The sequence below is a fragment of the Hakea prostrata genome, chromosome 7 (genome assembly GCF_041222555.1).
Source record: "Hakea prostrata isolate BN-2017 chromosome 7, UWA_Hpros_2, whole genome shotgun sequence".
NCBI lineage: Eukaryota > Viridiplantae > Streptophyta > Magnoliopsida > Proteales > Proteaceae > Hakea > Hakea prostrata.
Window position 1 is genome coordinate 10,147,024 of NC_142606.1, and position 19,023 is coordinate 10,166,046.

General features: G+C 39.3%; 1 protein-coding gene and 1 pseudogene across 1 annotated transcript; one reads left to right on the forward strand and one right to left on the reverse strand.

Moving 5' to 3' along the window:
- Window positions 1–323: 323 nt before the first annotated feature.
- Window positions 324–14,270, forward strand: LOC149009630 (putative protein phosphatase 2C 59). Its single transcript, XM_089160813.1, has 9 exons — window positions 324–677; window positions 961–1,210; window positions 2,930–3,057; window positions 3,377–3,475; window positions 3,586–3,744; window positions 8,151–8,237; window positions 8,317–8,408; window positions 13,196–13,270; window positions 13,727–14,270. The coding sequence occupies exons 2-9, from the start codon at window positions 1,134–1,136 to the stop codon at window positions 13,913–13,915; spliced, it is 906 nt and encodes a 301-aa protein (XP_089016939.1). The 5' UTR covers window positions 324–677; window positions 961–1,133; the 3' UTR covers window positions 13,916–14,270.
- A 656-nt stretch (window positions 14,271–14,926) lies between these two features.
- On the reverse strand, window positions 14,927–16,893 carry LOC149009631 (AAA-ATPase At3g50940 pseudogene; annotated as a pseudogene).
- Window positions 16,894–19,023: the final 2,130 nt, after the last annotated feature.

Below are 19,023 nucleotides of genomic sequence, written 5' to 3' on the forward strand. Positions count from 1 at the left end.
TCATTAAAGTTTTCTTTTTGGTAGAAAAGTCTTTTAATCAATATATAATCGACGGCTGTGGGAAATCTTTCACAAGATCCGTGGGTCTTGATTGCTTCAAACAAAAGTCAAAGAGCAGGTTCTTGATCAGGCAAGTGTGGGTCCCAGACATGAAACTGACCGACACGTGTAAATGTAGAAACAAACAAAGAAAGGAGACTATGGCCTCTGGCCAACGGTTATGGCGTTATGCATTGTTGGTATTGACCGAGTCATCCAGTATTCCCCTGCGGAACGGAACCAGAGACACGTATCACTTACTTATTTAGCTTCTCCCTTTAGTCTTTGGTATGAAATAAACCAACCTTGTTTCAATTTAAGCCAAAATTCTTTTTTTCTTAATTATTATCTTCTTGATCCCATTTTCAACGCTGAAAAATATAGATTTGTTATTTATTTATTTATTATTTTTGTTAAATATTTTCTTTGCTTGATCTCTCTTTCTCTCTTCACTTTCCATCGTTCACGATGAATTAAAATCTAAAATCTATAATCCAAATCCAGAATGAAATGAAAACTTAGGGAAACCGCGGCTCTGATTCGCCCTTTTCCATCTTCGTTTCGTCGTTTTCTCCTTTAATCGCTGTTAGAGCTTCTCTTTCTTCGTCTCTTTTTGCTCTCTCATGGCAACGTTTCAGGTATTCTCTCTTTCGCTCTTTGTAGGTATGTTTGTGTTTCTTTGTTTTTTTTTTTTTTCAACTCTCTGCTGACTTCCAAACAATATATGTTGGTCCATTGTTTGGTTCATTTGTAACTTTTATGATTACTCGAGTTTTCCCCCTTTTGCGTGTTTCAATTTCTATTGTGGTTTTGAAATCGCGGTGTCATTCATTTTGGATTTTGTTTTTCTATTTTGATTATATTGTTGTTGGTGTTATTGGATCCATATGTATCATTTAATTTTGGAGCTACTCTTTCCAGGTTGAATTCAAAGTATCGTGATTGTGGGTGATGAGAAACTTAGCGAGATACCTGGGCTTCAATTACATGCACTGTGAAGGATTTTCTTTATAAGTTGGTGGTTTGTCATTCTGTCTATTTTTCATTTGTATAAAGAGAGGTAAAGAGGGTCGCTTCAAAGGTTACTTGATATCATGGGTTATCAGAATTCAGTGTTTGCACCAAGCGGAAGTCATGTTGATGACTCCCCTGTCACTGGTGGGGGATTGAGGTGATTCTTATCCTGTCCTTGGTCATATTTGTTTTGTTTTGTTTCTGGTTTTGGTTTGTATCTATGTATTATTTTTTAATGATATTTAGGGCACGTTGACTGTGTTCTTTCGTAGCACAGCCACAGGTATTGTAGAATTCAAAATCTGATGGCTCTGATCATGTTATATTGAGCTTACTCTGAATCTTTGTACTTCAACTCGAGGAAAAAAAAAGAGAAAAGGACTGGCATAAAAATGATGTAATGAAACTGTTTTTTTTTTTTGGATGAATGAATAAATATATTGAAGGAACAAACACCGAACTACAAGAAAGATCCAAACAGGAAAGGATCAAAGAGAAGGATGGAATTGGGAATTGTTACTTCATTATGCACACGCACTGTTGAGTTGGCTTCCTTTCAACAACAAGAAGGCAATTACTTGCAATTACATGTCATCACTACATTAATTTAGTTACAGTGTTGTTTCTCTTACTAGATTGTCATGTGGCTGGGCCAAGTACCTGTTGTTTCTTGTGCTCAGACACTATGCATTATCAATGCAAGTCGTCACATGTCATCACTCATTGGTCCTAGCCTTACCTTCAAACGTTAATTGTGACCTAACCCTAACCTAAAGTGGATCTCACACCATATTTTGGCCTACTTGAACTTGGCTGGTTTGCACAAGATCCTGGTTAACTGGAGCCTGTTGATCCTTTCCAATCTAGGGCTACATTAGTATCAGTTTGTAAGATTTTCTTGGATCTCAAGCAGCTGATTTCATTTCAAGCAAAGATATGCAAATGATTTAGTGGATTTCATGGTCAACCCAGGAGTCATAAGGTGTATCTAGTGTTCTGGAAATGTATTCCATTGTGATCCCAATTGCTTTGGAGTTCTTATGTATTGACAACAATTGTTGTAGGTGGTGACACACCTGCTGGCTTTTGGTGTTGATTGAGCTTGTTTGTGACTCTATCTTTATCAATATTTTTATATTAACAAAGAAAGTAAAAAGGCTGGTGAAACATCAAATATGATTAATGAGTAATGACTATGAACAATTCTAGCTTTCTATTCTATTAGCAGAGCCATAGGTACTAACTCTTTATTTTTAATTTCCCCTCTAATAGTGCTATTAGACCATTTGGTTAATATTATCCAATTCCTAGTTGTCCTTTAAGCGGTGAAAGTGAAACCTTAAAGACGATCCACTCATCAGACTTGTGGGATAGGTGCCGACATGGTTGCTATATAAGTAAATTTCTGAGGTGTTATCTGGTTTATGACATTAAATATAATTGAAAAGTACAGCATAATCCTAGTCATTCACTTCTATATTGTCCTGGATTACGCCAATTGTCATTTCATTTGTGGGTTGAAGGTTAGAAAGTCGTTTCATATATTGGGGATATATTGAATCGAAGCATGAAAGGTGTTTGTGGAATCGAACCATGCCTCTTGGCTAGAAAATTGGTAGTGTTTCTGTTATACTTCTGAGTAAATCCTCACTCAATATTCACAGTGACTTGGAACTAATTTGCTGATGCAGAATGTGGAATTGCATTAGACGAGATCATCTTATATTCAGTACCAGAGTGTTTCCTTATAATCTAAAATGCTAAACTTGATAATCTTACTATTTTGAGTACCTATTAGAAGTTCTGTAGGTTTTATATGTCATATTGAGGATGGCTCAGTACTACTGCTAACCTCGGGTGTATTCTCTTGCAACAGTCAAAATGGGAAGTTCAGCTATGGATATGCGAGCTCTCCGGGGAAGAGGTCATCAATGGAAGACTTTTATGAGACCAGAATTGATGGTGTTGATGGGGAGATAGTTGGGCTGTTTGGAGTTTTTGATGGTAAGGATATTATTTACATCATAATTGTTGTCTTCTTGAATATGTGCTTTGAATACATTCATATCACCCCCCCCTGCCCAAAAAAAAAAAAAAAATAGAAGAAGAAGAAGAATGCATCTACATAACTGAACAAGAATACAGTTACAAGACATGAATGTCGTTTGCCTTAAAAGATGGAATCGTGGGGCTCCTTTGTCATAGCCTGAAAACACATTTAATTTCATTATGGTCCAGTTGTAGTATCCTGATTTTTGACTCTACATATGTTTTGCTGAAAATTGTTGAACTTTCTGCATATTTATGTGTCCTATTCTTTTAGGTCATGGGGGTGCTCGAGCTGCAGAGTATGTTAAGCAGAACCTCTTCAGTAATTTGATTAGCCATCCGAAGTTCATTTCTGATACCAAGTCAGCTATAGGTGTTTTTCCTGTATCTATTGCATCTCCATTATGTATATGTAAATTATTAAGTTACCTCAATTTATATGATCATTGAATAATGATTCCTGGTCATTTTGATTTTCTGCAGCTGATGCCTACAGTCATACAGACTCAGAATTTCTCAAATCAGAACATAATCAGAATAGAGATGCTGGCTCGACTGCTTCCACTGCAGTTCTGGTTGGTGACCGTTTGCTAGTTGCAAATGTTGGGGATTCAAGAGCTGTTATTTGTAGGGGTGGAAATGGTGAGCATTGAATAATAAGATGTCTGATTTGTTTCAGATGTTTGCTTGGACAAAGTAGGTTTATCATAGACATTTACTTTTAGAATTTATTAGTATTAGTGATTTAAGATAGCTCATCTCATGAATGAATAATGGGTTTCAAAATGGATGAGGACAAGGGATTAGATTTGTCCAGATTGTTCCTGATCTGCTAATGAATCTGGATTTCTTTTCTTTACTTAGTGGTTGCAGATCTTTGGGTCCTAACCTAATATAACTTAGATTCAGGTTCAGCCAATCCCAATAAAATCCTGCCTTTTGTTTGATTTTCCTTTTAATTAATTATATAATCCTCCTATCCCAATACAATCCTGCCAATTCATGAACCTTTGTTTGACTTCCCTTTTTATTAATTTTAATACCTTTTCAGGCAAGGATATATTCAAGTCTTATTATGTTAGGATTTACTATTAAGGATCACCTAGACTGATAAACTTACACTCGAGGTGTTTCCTCTTAATACATATGGGCTGTATTGGGCTTATACGTATTCGGAAACAGGCTGTTGAAATATTAAATGTTCAATATGATATAAAAAAAATGTGTTGGGTTTTGCACATCCATATATTATAGATAATGAAACAGAATACAGAAAGGGAGAAGTTGAATTGTCTTGTACTCAGCATGATCTCGGATAGAACCTTTTGGAAGGCAAGGAGCCAAGGATCCCTGTAGCAGTCCCCATTTAGCTAAATTTTCCCAATTGGCTGCGGTGAACTGCGTTCCTCATACTTCCGTCTTTTTTTTTTTGAAGTTTTTTTTGAAGTTTTTTTTGGATTAATAAATAAATATATTAAAACTAGAAAAGGAGAACAAGGTCTCTAATTAGGACTTAGGAGACCGAAGAGAAGAGCTTAGGCCCCAGGAGACAACAATAAGCTTGTTCCTTGGGGTATCATCAACAGGGGGAAGGGCAAAACTAACAACCTAGAAGATACATCAAAATAGATGGCATTCCAAATCCTATCTATAGAGCGGGATTTGGAGGTCCATCTCCGAAGATTGCGCTCCCACCAAAGGTGATGGATCAAGACACAAAACTCTAGCTTACCAATTCGATCACAGATGGAAGAGTCTGAAAAGTTTCTCAAAAGCCAAGACCAATCTATGAAGAATCCATAGAATCGCCTTGAACGGGGCCAAATGGAGGCTATGGTTTTTCCCTAGATAGATCTGGAGAAGGGGGAAGAAAAGAAAAGATGCTCAAGGTTCTCCAAGCTATTCCAACAGAGGATGCAATTTGGGTTAGCAGGGTTGTGGCGGCTAATAAGGAAGGATTGGGTGGGAAGGGCTTGGTTGAGAGCTCTCCAAAGGGTAAGGGAATGACGGAGAATGTAACCTTTGAACCAAACCAATGGGGGCCAAGGGGGCTTGGGATTATGAGGTTTGAGGAGGTTCCAGGCTGATGAAGTGGTGAAGGTTTTGGAAGGGGAAGGGAGTCAGATGATGAGGTCTCTAGTGGAGCTGGTGATAAGGGGAAGAGATTCCCAAACCTGTGTGAGAATGAGGAGGGGGGAAGGGATCGAGGACCCATTAGAGATGAAGTTTGACAAGGGGGTGGACTTGGGGATACGGGTGGCATTGACTGTACGGAGACCAAAGTGGTTATAGACTGCCCATCGGATGCCACAGATCAAGGAGGTGGAGGAGCCAGAGGAGATGGAGATGGAGATAGCAGAGATGGCGCGGGGTTGGAGCAGGAAAATTTTCCTCCAAACCCATGATGGATTGGAGGGCATAGGAGCAATCTAGAGGGAGTCAAACCGGAGCTAAAAGGAGTAGGCCCATCTTACCCAGATAGAATCATGCTTTGAGGCAATTTTCCAAAATGAGTTTGAAGAGGCAAGCATGGTTAACATCAGTGATCCGGCAGATTCCCAGGCCACCTTCAGAGGTAGGGCGGCAAAAGGAAGACCAACTGATCGGGCGAATGAAATGCGTGGAGTCTTGCCCTTTCCAAAGGAAGGCACAAAATAAGGATTCCGTCGCGTGGATAATGGACTTGGGAATGGAGAAGATCCCACACTAGTAGAGATAGGTGGACTGAAGCACAGAGCGGATCAAGACCGTTCTCCCTACAAAGGATAGAAGCTTACCTTTCCAGAGTTGCAGCTTCTTTTGGATATTGTCAAGCATAGGGAGACAGTGTTGACGAGTGAGTCTACCGGGGATGAGCTGGAGACCCAGGTAAACCACAGGGAAGGAGCCAGAGGTTTGGATCTGATCAAGTACACCAGAGAGAAAAATGGTTGACTTGTTGAGATTGACCCGAAGACCCAAGAGGGATTTAAACTGCGAGAGGGCTAAGAGGATGGATGAAATGGATTGGTGATCGACTTTAAAGAAAATCATGAGATATTCAGCAAAAGCAACACGGGTGAGGTTGAGGGACTTGCACTTGGGGATGGGGGAAATGAGGAGCTGGTCAGTTTCAGCTTGAAGGATACGGGAGAGGACCTCTAAGGCGAGGGAGAAGAGATAAGGAGAAAGGGGGCAGCCTTGGTGGATCCCAACACGGGAGGGGAAGAAGCCCGCCGAGGAGCCATTGGCTAAGATGGAGAAGCGGGAGATGAGATACAGGTTTCGATCCAGTGGATGAAAGGGGGTGGGAAAACCATGGAGAAGAGAACATCATTAATGAAATCCCATCAAATAGAGTCAAAAGATTTATAAAGATCAACTTTGAGGAGCGCAGTTGGGGAGTGAGAGGATCTATCAAAGCCCCGGACAATCTCCGTACAAAGGAGAATGTTTTCCGCAATGCTATGGCCCGAGATAAAAGCCGATTGATTCGGGCTCACTAGGGACGGAAGCGCATTTTTTAGCCTATTCGCTAGGGATTTAGAGATGAATTTGTATAGGAGGTTACAGAGAGAGATGGGCCGGAAGTCAGAGAGGGAAGAGGCACCTAGCTTCTTGGGGATAAGACAGAGGAATGTTTGATTAATGGAGGAAAGCTAGGAGGGGTTAAGGAAGAAGCTGCGGATGACATGGACAAGATCATTCTCAATGAAATTCCAGCTTGCAAGGAAAAAATCCATACTGAAGCCATCAGGACCCGGGGCCTTATTGGGCTTATGGGAGCGGATGGCAAGAAGTATTTCTTCAGAGGAGGGAATGGCGTAGAGAGAAGAGAAGGAAGAGGGATCGATGAATTTTTTAATGAGGTTGGGGGGAAGGGGGGGGGGGGGGTGAGGGAGGCAGAGAAGGGTGGGGGGAGAGAAGGTTGGAGAAGAAGGAGACGATCTCAGCCTTGATGCTGGTTGGATAAAAAATGTAGGTGCCATTATTGGAAATGAGAGAGGGGATGGTATTGAAGTTATTTCGGGCTTTGAGGGATCAGTGGAAATAGGCAGTGTTGGAGTCCCCAAGCTTGAGCCATTTGATTCTGGCTTTCTGACGGAGGAAGCTTTCTTCCATGGAGAGTAGGGAAGAAAGCTCAAAGGAGAGGGACTTTTCCTCCTTAGCAAGAGCGGGGTAAGAGGGGTCATTTTGAAGGAGAGATTGGGTGAGGTGAAGGCTAGAGTGGCAGGGAAGAGACTCTATCCGAGACATTGCTGAAGGAGAGATTGGTCATTTTCTAGTTTTTGTTTCTCATATCTTTTCCTATCCCCCTTTTTGTTGTCTCTTCTTTCCCTTTTTTGGTCAAACCTCAGTCCCTCACTTTTCCCCCACTTTGTTTTATTTGGATTCATGTAGTCGACCCCATTAAGTTAGGGATATTGCAGAGTTTGTTGTTTTTTCGATTGTTACAGATGTCTTCATAGCAGGATTTTGACCAGTTCAGTGGCTGCAGGTTAGTTCATTTTGCATGGTTGGAATATCTAGGACTTATATTTATCTAGTGGCATATTAGTTGATATTTAGGCATCTGAAAATTATATTTTCTACTAATATATATGGAATTCAGGATTATATGTCATTATTTTGTTATGAATAAACTAGTTATCACTGTACCACTTTGGTATTTTCTTTTATTCGATATGCCAATGTTATGTTAAATGGCAATGAGAAAGAAATTCAGTTACGTGAAAGTATTTTATTCCCTTTGTGCATCTTCCTGGAGTTTGTTTGAAAGAAAATGGATTGCCCCAGTTTTTGTACTTCGTAAAAACCTACTCATTGCCGTCTGAATATGGGATATAATTATAGTTACTCTACCTTTTGGTTTTTTATGTAGCAATTAATGCTCCATTCCTTATTTTTTTCCTCCACTTACCATGGTTTCCATGCTCCATTGGAGCATATATTTTTTGCTGTAATATCAGGAATGTCTTTTCAAATAACCAGCTGTTTCTTGTACATCCATTTTCCCTTATTTGTTTCTTTGTTAGACCATACTAAAAACAGTTCTCGTATACATGCAGCCATAGCCGTTTCACGCGATCACAAGCCAGATCAAACTGATGAACGACAGCGGATTGAGGAAGCTGGGGGATTTGTAATGTGGGCTGGTAAGAATAATCTTACTAGCTTTTATCTGTGGTTCATTATATAATTTATGAGTCAAGTGTTTGAAGAGTACTGCTGCAGGTACTTGGAGAGTGGGTGGTGTTCTTGCTGTCTCTCGTGCATTTGGTGATAGGCTTTTGAAGCAGTATGTTGTCGCTGACCCTGAAATTCAGGTCTGAGCAGAAAAAGGAATACCTAAATGTTGCATAACTTGTCATTTATTTAATGATGTCAATTTCATTAGCTCAATCATTCATAGAATTGGCAACTAATGCATTTATTGGTACAATTTCTGCTGCTTTGCTTACTATTATTTGTATCTGTTAAACTAGAGATCCACTCTTATTAATGCAGAAAAATTAGGGGTGGGGGGACGAAGTAACTTATGCAGAAGATACTAATACCACTTGTGTTGAAGATACTAATACCAAGTGTGTTGAATTTTCAATTAAAATATAACCTACCATATCCTTTTGGGTCATCCTATAACAATATTAGAGATGTCAATGTAACCAATTACTATTAAGAAAATTTTAGTGGAAGATTAGTATTATAGTAAGATCACAGAACAGGAGAACAAACCAGAATTGGGAGAAACTGTATAACTTAAGATAGATGATTCATGACAGGCACAAACTCCAATTCAATAGTCTATTCTAGTATAAGAAATGCCCACAGAGTTTGTGCCTTATAAGATTATGGAGTAGAGGGTTGAATATCAGAATATTTGTTTTGTCATGGAGGACGCAGGCCACTTTATTTATAGGTTGAATAGATAGCACAATAACATATGTGAAGCACCACCTTAGCACAAAGAAGATGCATCAAACCTTGATTTGACATTCACTAAGACTCCTTGGAGCACATGTCTTATATGTCTCAACTTGGATCCAAAGAGGACGAGATGCTTTATTTTTTTGTCATGCTAAACCAGATTATGAGCTATTCTGATAGACTCAGGCTTGGCAACAGCTATGCCCAAATCAATTACATCTTTAGCACAGTATTTTGCAAACTCCCTGTACCACTACTCGTATTTTACGTTGCAATGGATCTTGACACAGCAGACTGTTTCTGCTTACTGCGGGTGCCTAGATTCCCTACAAATACAGTAACCTGATGTAGATTGTCAATCATTGATAGAATCAGCCCCATCAGCATCTGTAAAGGCTTCCAATTATGGATTACTTTTGTTTGAGCATAAGAGACCTTTCCATGGGTTGATTTCAAGTATCTCAAGATCCTGCAAACTGCTCTGATATGTGTAGTGTGTGAATCATGTAAGAAGTGGTTGACTATTTCCACTGCATAGGCATTATTTTGCCAGAAGTGAGGTATATTTGCCTGCCAAATATCTGATACCCTCCTTGTCAACCAGATTACCACCTTTATTGCTGAATGGTGATTGACTTCAATAGGAGACTTAGCATTTTGAATTCTGTTAGAAGATCTAGGATATATTTTTTCTCTGAGATAAAGATAACCCTTGTTGGAAAAGCAACTTTGATTCTTAGGAATTAGCAAAGAGATCCCAAATCTTTAATCTCAACTTCTTGTGCTTTGAGTGTTGATCTCGGTGAGTTCTACCTGTCGTGACAGTATCATTGGCATTCACAATCAGAATAATAACCTTGCCATCTTCATGTTTAATAAACAAAGTATGATCAGCCTGGCTTTGCTGATAAGCAAAATTCAGCATAGCCTTCAACAAAGGTCCAACCAATCACATGGAGATTGTTTAAGACCACAAAGGGATTTTTTAAAACCATCATACCTTACCTTCTGTAGGACAGGATTCAAAACAAGAGGTATCTCTACATTTGTCTGTTAGAGATTTCAACCTAAATTGGTGGCACACAATAGTCAGGCATGATCTGAATTCATCTTGCAACAGGGGCATAGGTGTCCTGGTAGTCAATGCATCTCTGAACTGCTTGGCAGCCAGCCTCATTTTGTTCCTTTCAATGGTTTCATCTGTTTTTGTACTTTGTTATATACCCACATCCTTTTACACTTTCCATCACGTTGAGGAAGAAAATCTTAAGTTTCATTCTTCTTAAGAGTCTGCATTTCCTCTAGCATGACAGCCTTCCACTAGGGATCATTTGACATAAATATATGTTTTTTGATGATTGTTGTTTGTTGGCAATTGTTTCATAGTGTTATCAGTAATTCTTTTCCTTGAAACATGACCCTAGTTATGCTTTGGCAAGATGCAAATGGCACATTCCTGTGGCTTGGCCCAGTTTAGTTCGTTAAGCCAGTCGATCTGCAGATGTGAAATTCAACTCTCATGAATCAGTTTTTATTGAAATCATTGGTTTGCTATTGAAGCATTGTATTCATACAGATGAATCATTTACCCTGGTAGTTTGATGGTTTGGTGATAAACGATATTGGCTTAACTTGAACCTTGGATCATCTGAGAGCTGAAATAAACACTTCTTTTTTTTTCCCTTTTGGTTGGAAAATAGACACATGGCTGGGCACAATTTCAAGCCATCTGTCTGTGAAATGTTTACTTAGTGCGGAGGGAGGGCACCTTGGGGGCCCAAGTTTTTCAGCCACAGTGAAGGAGCGAATCCCTTGACTGATGGTTTTTAATGTTGTCCATAGGGTTTCACACAACAATGATGGGGCATTTTCAACCGTCCATAAATTAGGGGCAGACATTTATGGTCATTGATGGCTCTTCTTGTCCTTCACAGTTGAGGGGAAATTCTCCCCTTAAGTTTATATGGTAATAAAGAGAGCCAGAGCGAATGTTGGGTGAAAACTATGGAATTATATTTGGATAACCTACTGCTTTTTAGGACCAGGCTGCACTCTTTCCATCTTTGGTGGTGGTCAAAGGTTGCTACGTTTTCTCCATTTCTTAATCTGATAGTCTCTGCTTCTTTGCTTTTTCTTTTCACATTCTTCTCTGTTTCTATTGTAGTTTTCATGGCATCTAGATGATCCAATGTGTTGAAAGGGACCTTTGACAGAAGTTGACAACTGACAAAGTAGCTTGGATCCCTTGACAACACACTTCCGGTTGTTGAGAGTGATTGAGGTTTCTGGGGATGTTTTAGGTCCATTACTGTTGGTTCTTTTTAATCAACTTGTATTTTATTCACTTCATCAGGTCACTTCTATTTACCAACTCCCAATCTCTTTCTTTGGCTCTGGCTTTCTTTCTTTTTTCGGGGGTGGGGTGGGTTTAGGGGAGGTGTCAACAAGTAACAGATGTCATATTAAGGTGTACAGCCTCTCTCTTTTGTTATTGTTTCGTCTGGTTTAATAGAGAAACTTATAGGGTGGAAGTTACAAATATACAGGATAGGAAATATTTCTAAATATAAGAGATGGAAAAGGTTTGAAACTGGAAACTGGAAACTGTGCAGTAAGACAGCATGTCGGAAACAGATCTAACAGTAAAAGAACCATAGATCAGTCTCCGAGAAGGGGTTGAAGAATTATTTTGCTCAACCAGATTCTATTATTGGTGTTCTAATAATGAACCTGTATAGAGAAATCTGATAAAAGACTGGACTTCCTTTCAAGGAGAACTATGGCTAAGCAAGTATTGTAGGGGAGAAAGAAGGGGAAGTTCAGATCAATTGAGGAAAAATAGGATTGAGAGATCTGTTCAGGAAGACGAAAGAGATTGAGAAGGGTAGAGAAGAAGAGCTAGGCAGCCAGTAAAATTCATAAAACATCTTGTGCTTAATGCTCAAATCAGTCTTTTAGTAAAACATGAAAGTAGCATTTGACTGAAGTTTAAACATTTTAAACAATAATGTAATATAGGCAAACAACTAAGAACCAACCTAATAGACTCAACTATTTACACTGAATTGACTTGTGTTGCATTAAACATATTATGTGGCCCTTCACTATGAAATTTAGAGTTACAGTTATATCCCTAACACAAACTAATTCCGAAGAGACCATCTACTATCTGCATGGCATTTTTGCACCTGAATTTGAGCACAATGGCTTGAAGAACGGCTGGACCTTTTGGGCTTTGCTTTCCAAAGTCTATTGTAATCCAGCCACTCCAATGCGATTGCATAAACCTGTTCCGGCATCACCATCTACAAATCTAAAGCCTTAAAATTAATTTTCTTTTGATCTGGTCAGTTGTGGTAACCTGTCCTTCAGGCTCACTTACGGTCTCTCCAGAACCAGCAGGCTGGGTCTTAGGACATTGCAGTGTCCAGATCCTCTCCACCCAGGCAGCCCATCCTCCCATCCCCCACCCTCACAAAATGGCCTGCCCATGGTACAAGGGCAGGCGTGTCAGCCCAACTGTAAGGGTGGGAGGATGGGTGACAACGTGGAGAGGATCTGAATTCAACATTGCAAGCTGGTAATAGTTCTTCACCTTCCCCTGACTGAATGCCTTCACCCTGGGAACCTAACCCCACCACATTAAATGTTGGACTGGAATGATTGTTTTCCTCTGGGTGTCATTCCTCTATAGAAATTGTGTTCTTACGATCAGATTTTTCCTATGAAAGAATTTCATGACTAGCAAGTTGGATAAGAAACCCCATGGGACGACAAATAAGGACACTTTCTTCTATGTGGCTATGAAATAAAGAATAATCTAGTAATGAACTATTTTGTGGTAAAGTTAGAGATTTTGTAATTTGGAGAAACCTGGAAAGATCACTGGAAGTACGATATCTGGAGGATATTGTCCTGCTTCTGCCGTAAGCTTCTTCCAATTATTGGGTTATAATTGTTATTATTTTCTGGATTTGCCGACAGTAGGGCTGTAATGGGGAATTGTGAGAGTTTTGACTGGGCACCTGCTCTGACCAAATTGAATAATTTGGACTTTCCAAATTTCTTGTTTGCTAGAGGAATCTGGAATATGTTGCTGGTGTCTGATTTTTATCAATTTCTAGTAGTGATTGAACATTTGGATGAATATGTTCAGCTGCTGAATTTTCTCATATTGAATTGGTAGGAAGAAGTGATTGACAATTCCCTGGAATTTCTTATCCTTGCAAGTGATGGACTTTGGGATGTTGTCACAAATCAGGTACCTTGCAAAATTACCACTTCCAAGTTTTCCTTCCAATCTCAACAATATGGTCAAACCATTTGTACTTTTGTTCATTCAATGCATGTTCTGGAAGTTGATTTTTCAGCTAGTTTTGCATACTTTATGCTGCCATGTTGGAAATGATTTCCATTGGTGCAGTAGCATCTGGCTATGTAGAGAATAACCAACTCCCAAGGCAATGGGTTAAGAATCTGAAGGTTGCAAGGACAACTGCAATGATTTTTGCTGTATTCCACCTTGGAGTTGGAGCACCTTTGAATGATCTTGGTGAATGGATGGATGTGCCACCAGAAGAACAAGGCCTTTCAGACTTGCCACAAATAGAAATTGGCATTAAGGCCTACATTTTCTTCTGTTTTTCGAGGAATTTACTTACTTGGCAGTCACGAGAAAAGGCTGACTTCCCCACTTTGGTCCTTTGAATTAATGCAGGAGGCTGTTACCATGATTAAGTCTATAGAAGATCCAGAAGAGGCTGCTAAAAGGCTGATGCAAGAAGCATACCAAAGAGGAAGTGCAGATAATATTACCTGTGTTGTGGTTCGTTTCTTGGCAGAAAAAGGGGAACCTTCTCATAATGGTCAGAGGAATGGTGGACCTGCTAATAGCAGCTCTGGGTAAGCATCTGTTTGTAGACCTGCGCTGGGTAATCTGCTCCTTTTAGTGCCTGAATGGGAATGAATTTAAATGAAATTAACTGTATCTATGTCACAGGTGAACCTATGTCATTGTTTTTATGTTTAGAAGACAAAGAAACTTCCTCTTAGGTTTCTCAAGAACTTTCTCAGGTTGAAAACGTGGTCATATTTTCAGCCGGTTGTAACTCAGTTTATAGTGTATCTTTATCTTTGTAGTTTCTTGATACAGTATGGTGTTGTATGAAAGTGTAAAGACACTAGTTTTTCTGTAACTACATTATTAATAACCTTTCTTCTCATAGTGGTAAAACCCAGAATCATGGATTAGTATTTGGTTACTGTTCTGAAGCCTTTTCATTCGTCTATTCCGTTCTTTAACAAAAACACGTTCTGGATTTTAAAGTAATAATAAATTAAGATCAAAATTAAGGCAAGCAGCATGAAACGAGATCGGGGATTTGCTAAGCGCGTCACTGACTGCTATCAAGGAAGGCTGGCTTTTGCCTGGGAGATGGGGAAGGTGCCGTAATTCAGCGTCGCCAGTTACCTTCTTGATCTGGGTCAAAGGGATTAACAAAAGTGGTCTGTAGTTGTTGATAATTTTTCTCTGGACCTTCTAAGGTTAGATCGAAATTAAAACTTAAAACAAAATGACATTTTGCAGTTACTTCTTTTGAAATGCATCAAACAAAAATGCATGTTTAGTTATGCATCCAACACACTTTTGAAATGCATCCAACAAGAATGAGGTTCTCAGAATGTGTGATGGGTTGTCGAAGACACTGATTGGAAAATGGACTGCGTTCTCTGCCCAAAAGCCAAAGCCGCCAGAGAGAGAGAGAGAGAGAGAGAGGAATGGTTGGTTGAGGTGTTTGATGAGATGCTCGAGAAGCAAGAACATATTTTAACCCAAGTAAGCAACCATGTTCTCATACTTGAACGGATTGCAGATTTTGAGAGTGGCACTTTCATCCATGGCACCATCCCTAGAAAATAAAACGACACGTTGTTGGAAAACTTTATTCTTATTCATTGCTAAATATTTTCTATACTAATATAGACCATATAATACCAAGGAGATTCAATGTTTAAAAGATAAAAGAAAACTCCAACGAGTTTGACTCGGACATTTCCCAAAGTACGGGATAACTCGGACCTCCTTGAGTGTCTAGATACTCTCTCAAACTCTGAGCCATTTTTCTCATGGCATGTCTCCATCTCCATCGTCCATTAACCTTGCTGTCTCAATCTTCTCATCCATCCGTACTACCTGAATCAGGTGAGTTCAGCGAGTCAACAGAGTCGTCTTGCAGTTCTGGAACTGGGTTCTCATCTTCTCTCTTCATTTCTTCGCTTCCATCTGCTGCAACACAAGAATCTTCCTTTCCCACGGAAGACAACAACCGCTTCTTCATCTCCTCAATCACATTAGTCATTCCCAGCGCTGCATCATCTTCACAGCTCATAAAGATCTCTGCAATGTCGGCTGGAGTCATCTGCACCATGGGCAATATTTGCTCTGCTTTCTCCATCAGTTCATGCTCAGCAATCTCAAGATAGTTCCAAGCAAGTGTCTTGAAGGCTTTGACATCACAGTAAGTCAGATTGATGTGTTTGTCCATTCTTCCTGGCCTCAGCAGAGCTCGGTCAAGCTTCTCCTTGTGATTGGTAGTGAAGATCATTAGCCTCTCACTTCCACAAGATGACCAGAGCCCATCAACGAAATTCAAAACCCCAGATAAACTAACTGTGCTTCCAAAACTGTTGCTTCCCCTGGTATGACCTCTGTATGACCTCCTCTCATTCTTTTCCTCGCCATTGATTCCATTTTTATTGCGATCAGATAGATCAAGAGAGCAATCAACATCTTCGACAACAATCACAGACTTACTTGAAGTTGAAATCAACAGCTTTCTAAGCTGAGAATTGCTCGTCACTGCTGTCAATTCGAGGTCATAGATGTCGAATTCTAGGAAATTAGCAATTGCAGCAATCAAGCTTGTCTTACCAGTTCCAGGTGGACCGTACAAAAGGTAGCCTCTTTTCCAAGCTCTGCCCACTCTGCTATAGTACTCCTTCCTATTCACAAACTTGATCAGATCATCTTTGATCTCTTGTTTCAGGAGTGGGTCAATGGCTACAGTATCAAAAGTTGAAGGATGAGCAAAGGGTACTGAAGACCAGAGTCTCCCATCTTCATCTGCTGACCTGTTTGTGTAAAGCTTACGCTCTCTGTTCTTGAACCTGATACGCTCCGCAACTTCCATTACATGAGGAATGTAAGAAGACTGTACCTTGTTTTTGTGTTTGCGGTGGAAAGAGAGCTCAAAGTAGCGGTTCTCCTGAGGTCGTGAATAACCAAGATTGTTGCTTTTCTTCTCCACGCTGTGAAAGGACCACTTGACTTTAATCCCTTCGAAGATCTCTTCCAGCTTCTGGCTAGCATCCATGGCAAACGTGAGGTTCTTTGAGTTTTTCAGCTTGGAGAGCTTGAAAACTTGAGCAGCAGAGACGCAATTGGAACTCAGATAGAGCTGTACGGAATCGTAAAGCTCGTTGGTGTAGGAATTGTCATATTCCTCTATGATTATTGAGCACTTGGGCTGCAGTGAAGAGAACACCTTGGAGAAGAGGCGTTTCAGAGCTTGGTACACTTCAGGGGGAAGGAAGTCACGAACTGCGGTTCGGATGAAGACGAAGGTTGCTAGAAGAGAACCCAATGATTTCCAGTCTAGAAGTAGCTCCATAGCTGTTCCTTCCTCAACTAAGAATGAAAACCCAGAAATCAGACAAAGCAAGAGGGGAGAAGCCCAACTGATATAAATCAAAAAAGATTCAATGGGCGGCAGAAAGAGAGAGAGAGAAAATTAAAAAAAAGGGAAAGTCACAGTGAAACTGCAAAAAGATCTCCTTTGTGAAATGTCTTTTTCATTCTCGGAAAGGTGCTGAAGTGTCAAGTTATTAAACAAGGCTCTCCTGCCAATTGCCATCCATGGGTTGCCCTCAAACCCTGAAGCTATAAATAATGGAGGAAGAAAATAGAAAAGTTGGGTTCAGATTCAATGCTTTAATGGCGTCAATGAGACAACATTACTTGCACACCAATTCATGATTCAAAGGCAAGGTGTCGAGCGTGTCTCTTGCAGAAAGAGAGAGAGAAAGAGAGAAAGAGAGATGAGTTGGTGCGAGTTCAACTTTTCCATGGAGTAGGTCCCGTCCCACTTTCACGTTTCAAGTCTCTCCCCATGAAATTGAAATATTGCATAGGATTGAAATTTCCACTTGGTGACTCAGAATTTTATTGAAGCAGGACTAGTAGACATCAGTGATTCTGACATTGATGGATGAGAAACTCTTAGCGGTTGTGAAGAAAGAAAAAGAAAAAGTTGGTGGAAAAGAACTTATTTTGGAATCATATGGGTGGAACAACAAGGTCTTTCATTCCAATGGTGGGGGATTTGGATCCTCCCATGGCCCCCAAAATCTCTTTTTATATAATCATCCACTTCACATAGATCACTATTTTACCCCACTTATATCAGTTGGATTAGGAGAAAAACACTTCACATAGATCACTATTCTTACAATGAAAATAAATTCAAAAAAATATTTAAAACCCTTTTGTTTAATGAGACTTCCTATACTAATAAAAGTAGATAAATAGAACAAATTTACCCAGCAATTTCTTTGTCTGTTCTCTTCACATGAAATAAAATAATTGTCTCTTATATATAAGACTATTGAACCATAACCCTCTTTCATAGTGTAAATGTTTTTCATTTCCAAATCTCTGTGGATCTAAGAAAGGGGAAGAAAGGGTAACCCTGTTCGTTATGTTTCTAGATGGGCTAATTCTGTAGCCGATAGTCTAGTTAGGAAGGCCCAGTCTGTGGCAAGTAGGACTGTCTGGCCTAATTCCATTCCTTGGCTTCTTGAAGCTTGTAATCAGGATGCCTCGGCCTTTTCTTGCCGTTCTTCTAATTGAAAGTTTGACTACCAAAAAAAAAAAAAAAGGGAAGAAAGACAAGAGAAATTTTGTAAAAAAAAGAAAGTACAAAAAGACAGTGTCATGTCGTAATCTCATACTAATTTTATTTTTTTGATCTCAGTGGACACCAAACTGACAATATAATAGCTTGCGTGTTGCCACCATGTAGTGAAAAGGAGATTCTTCCTAGACAACAGGGTGGTGGACCTTTACCTAAAATACAAACTAAGTGGTGAATGATTGAAAAATCATAATTAATCACCATGAGTTTGGAAATGTTTTGACTCACATCAAGACCATAATTTTTTTTTAATATATATTTAGAATATAATAAATATGAATAAAATATTTTATAAATTTTCTAAGAATAGAAATACAACAAAAAAAAAATTAAAAAATCATGTCTTAATTTAAAGAAAATGTTATTAACATATACATGAAACCAATTATCTAGGAATGCTAAATATTTGAAAGAAATTGGATCAGTCATTATAAGTGACCTTATCAAGACTAAACCTTATGTTATGTTGTTGGTTTGAGTTCTTTTTATTTTTTAAATAATCTTGGATTTCTTTTCCTTTCAATCTACATGAGTATTAAATTTTTACTTTCTTGGTAAACCAAACTTTATTCAAACGAAGAGCAGTTACACAAGCCAAGCTCCTAAGACAACAAATTGAGGAGCCAGGGAGAGTTCACAGGCCAAACACACCTAGAACCAGAAGACAGACCACCACAGGCCAAAGCATCAACAACCAAGTTAAATGAGCGCAAAATCCATGAGCATTAAATTGATTTAACTTCTTTTTTAAACTTGTTATCAAGTTTCACCATGATTTCAAAACTAAGATATAGGAATTGAACTAAGTTGGCTCATTTTATACATATTGAGTGAATTGTATAAGATAAATCTTTGATTTCATAGTAACACCTAATGGATTTAAAAAATAAACTCACACTAAACTACTAACATTGTTCAACCCATAGACTAATGGCATGACTTGGAATAAGGAGGGGGAGAGAAAGAGAAAGAGAAAAGAGAAGAGATGTGAGTTGGGTGGGCTACTTTATGAGGTGGGGCAAGTATGTCTTGTAGCTTATGC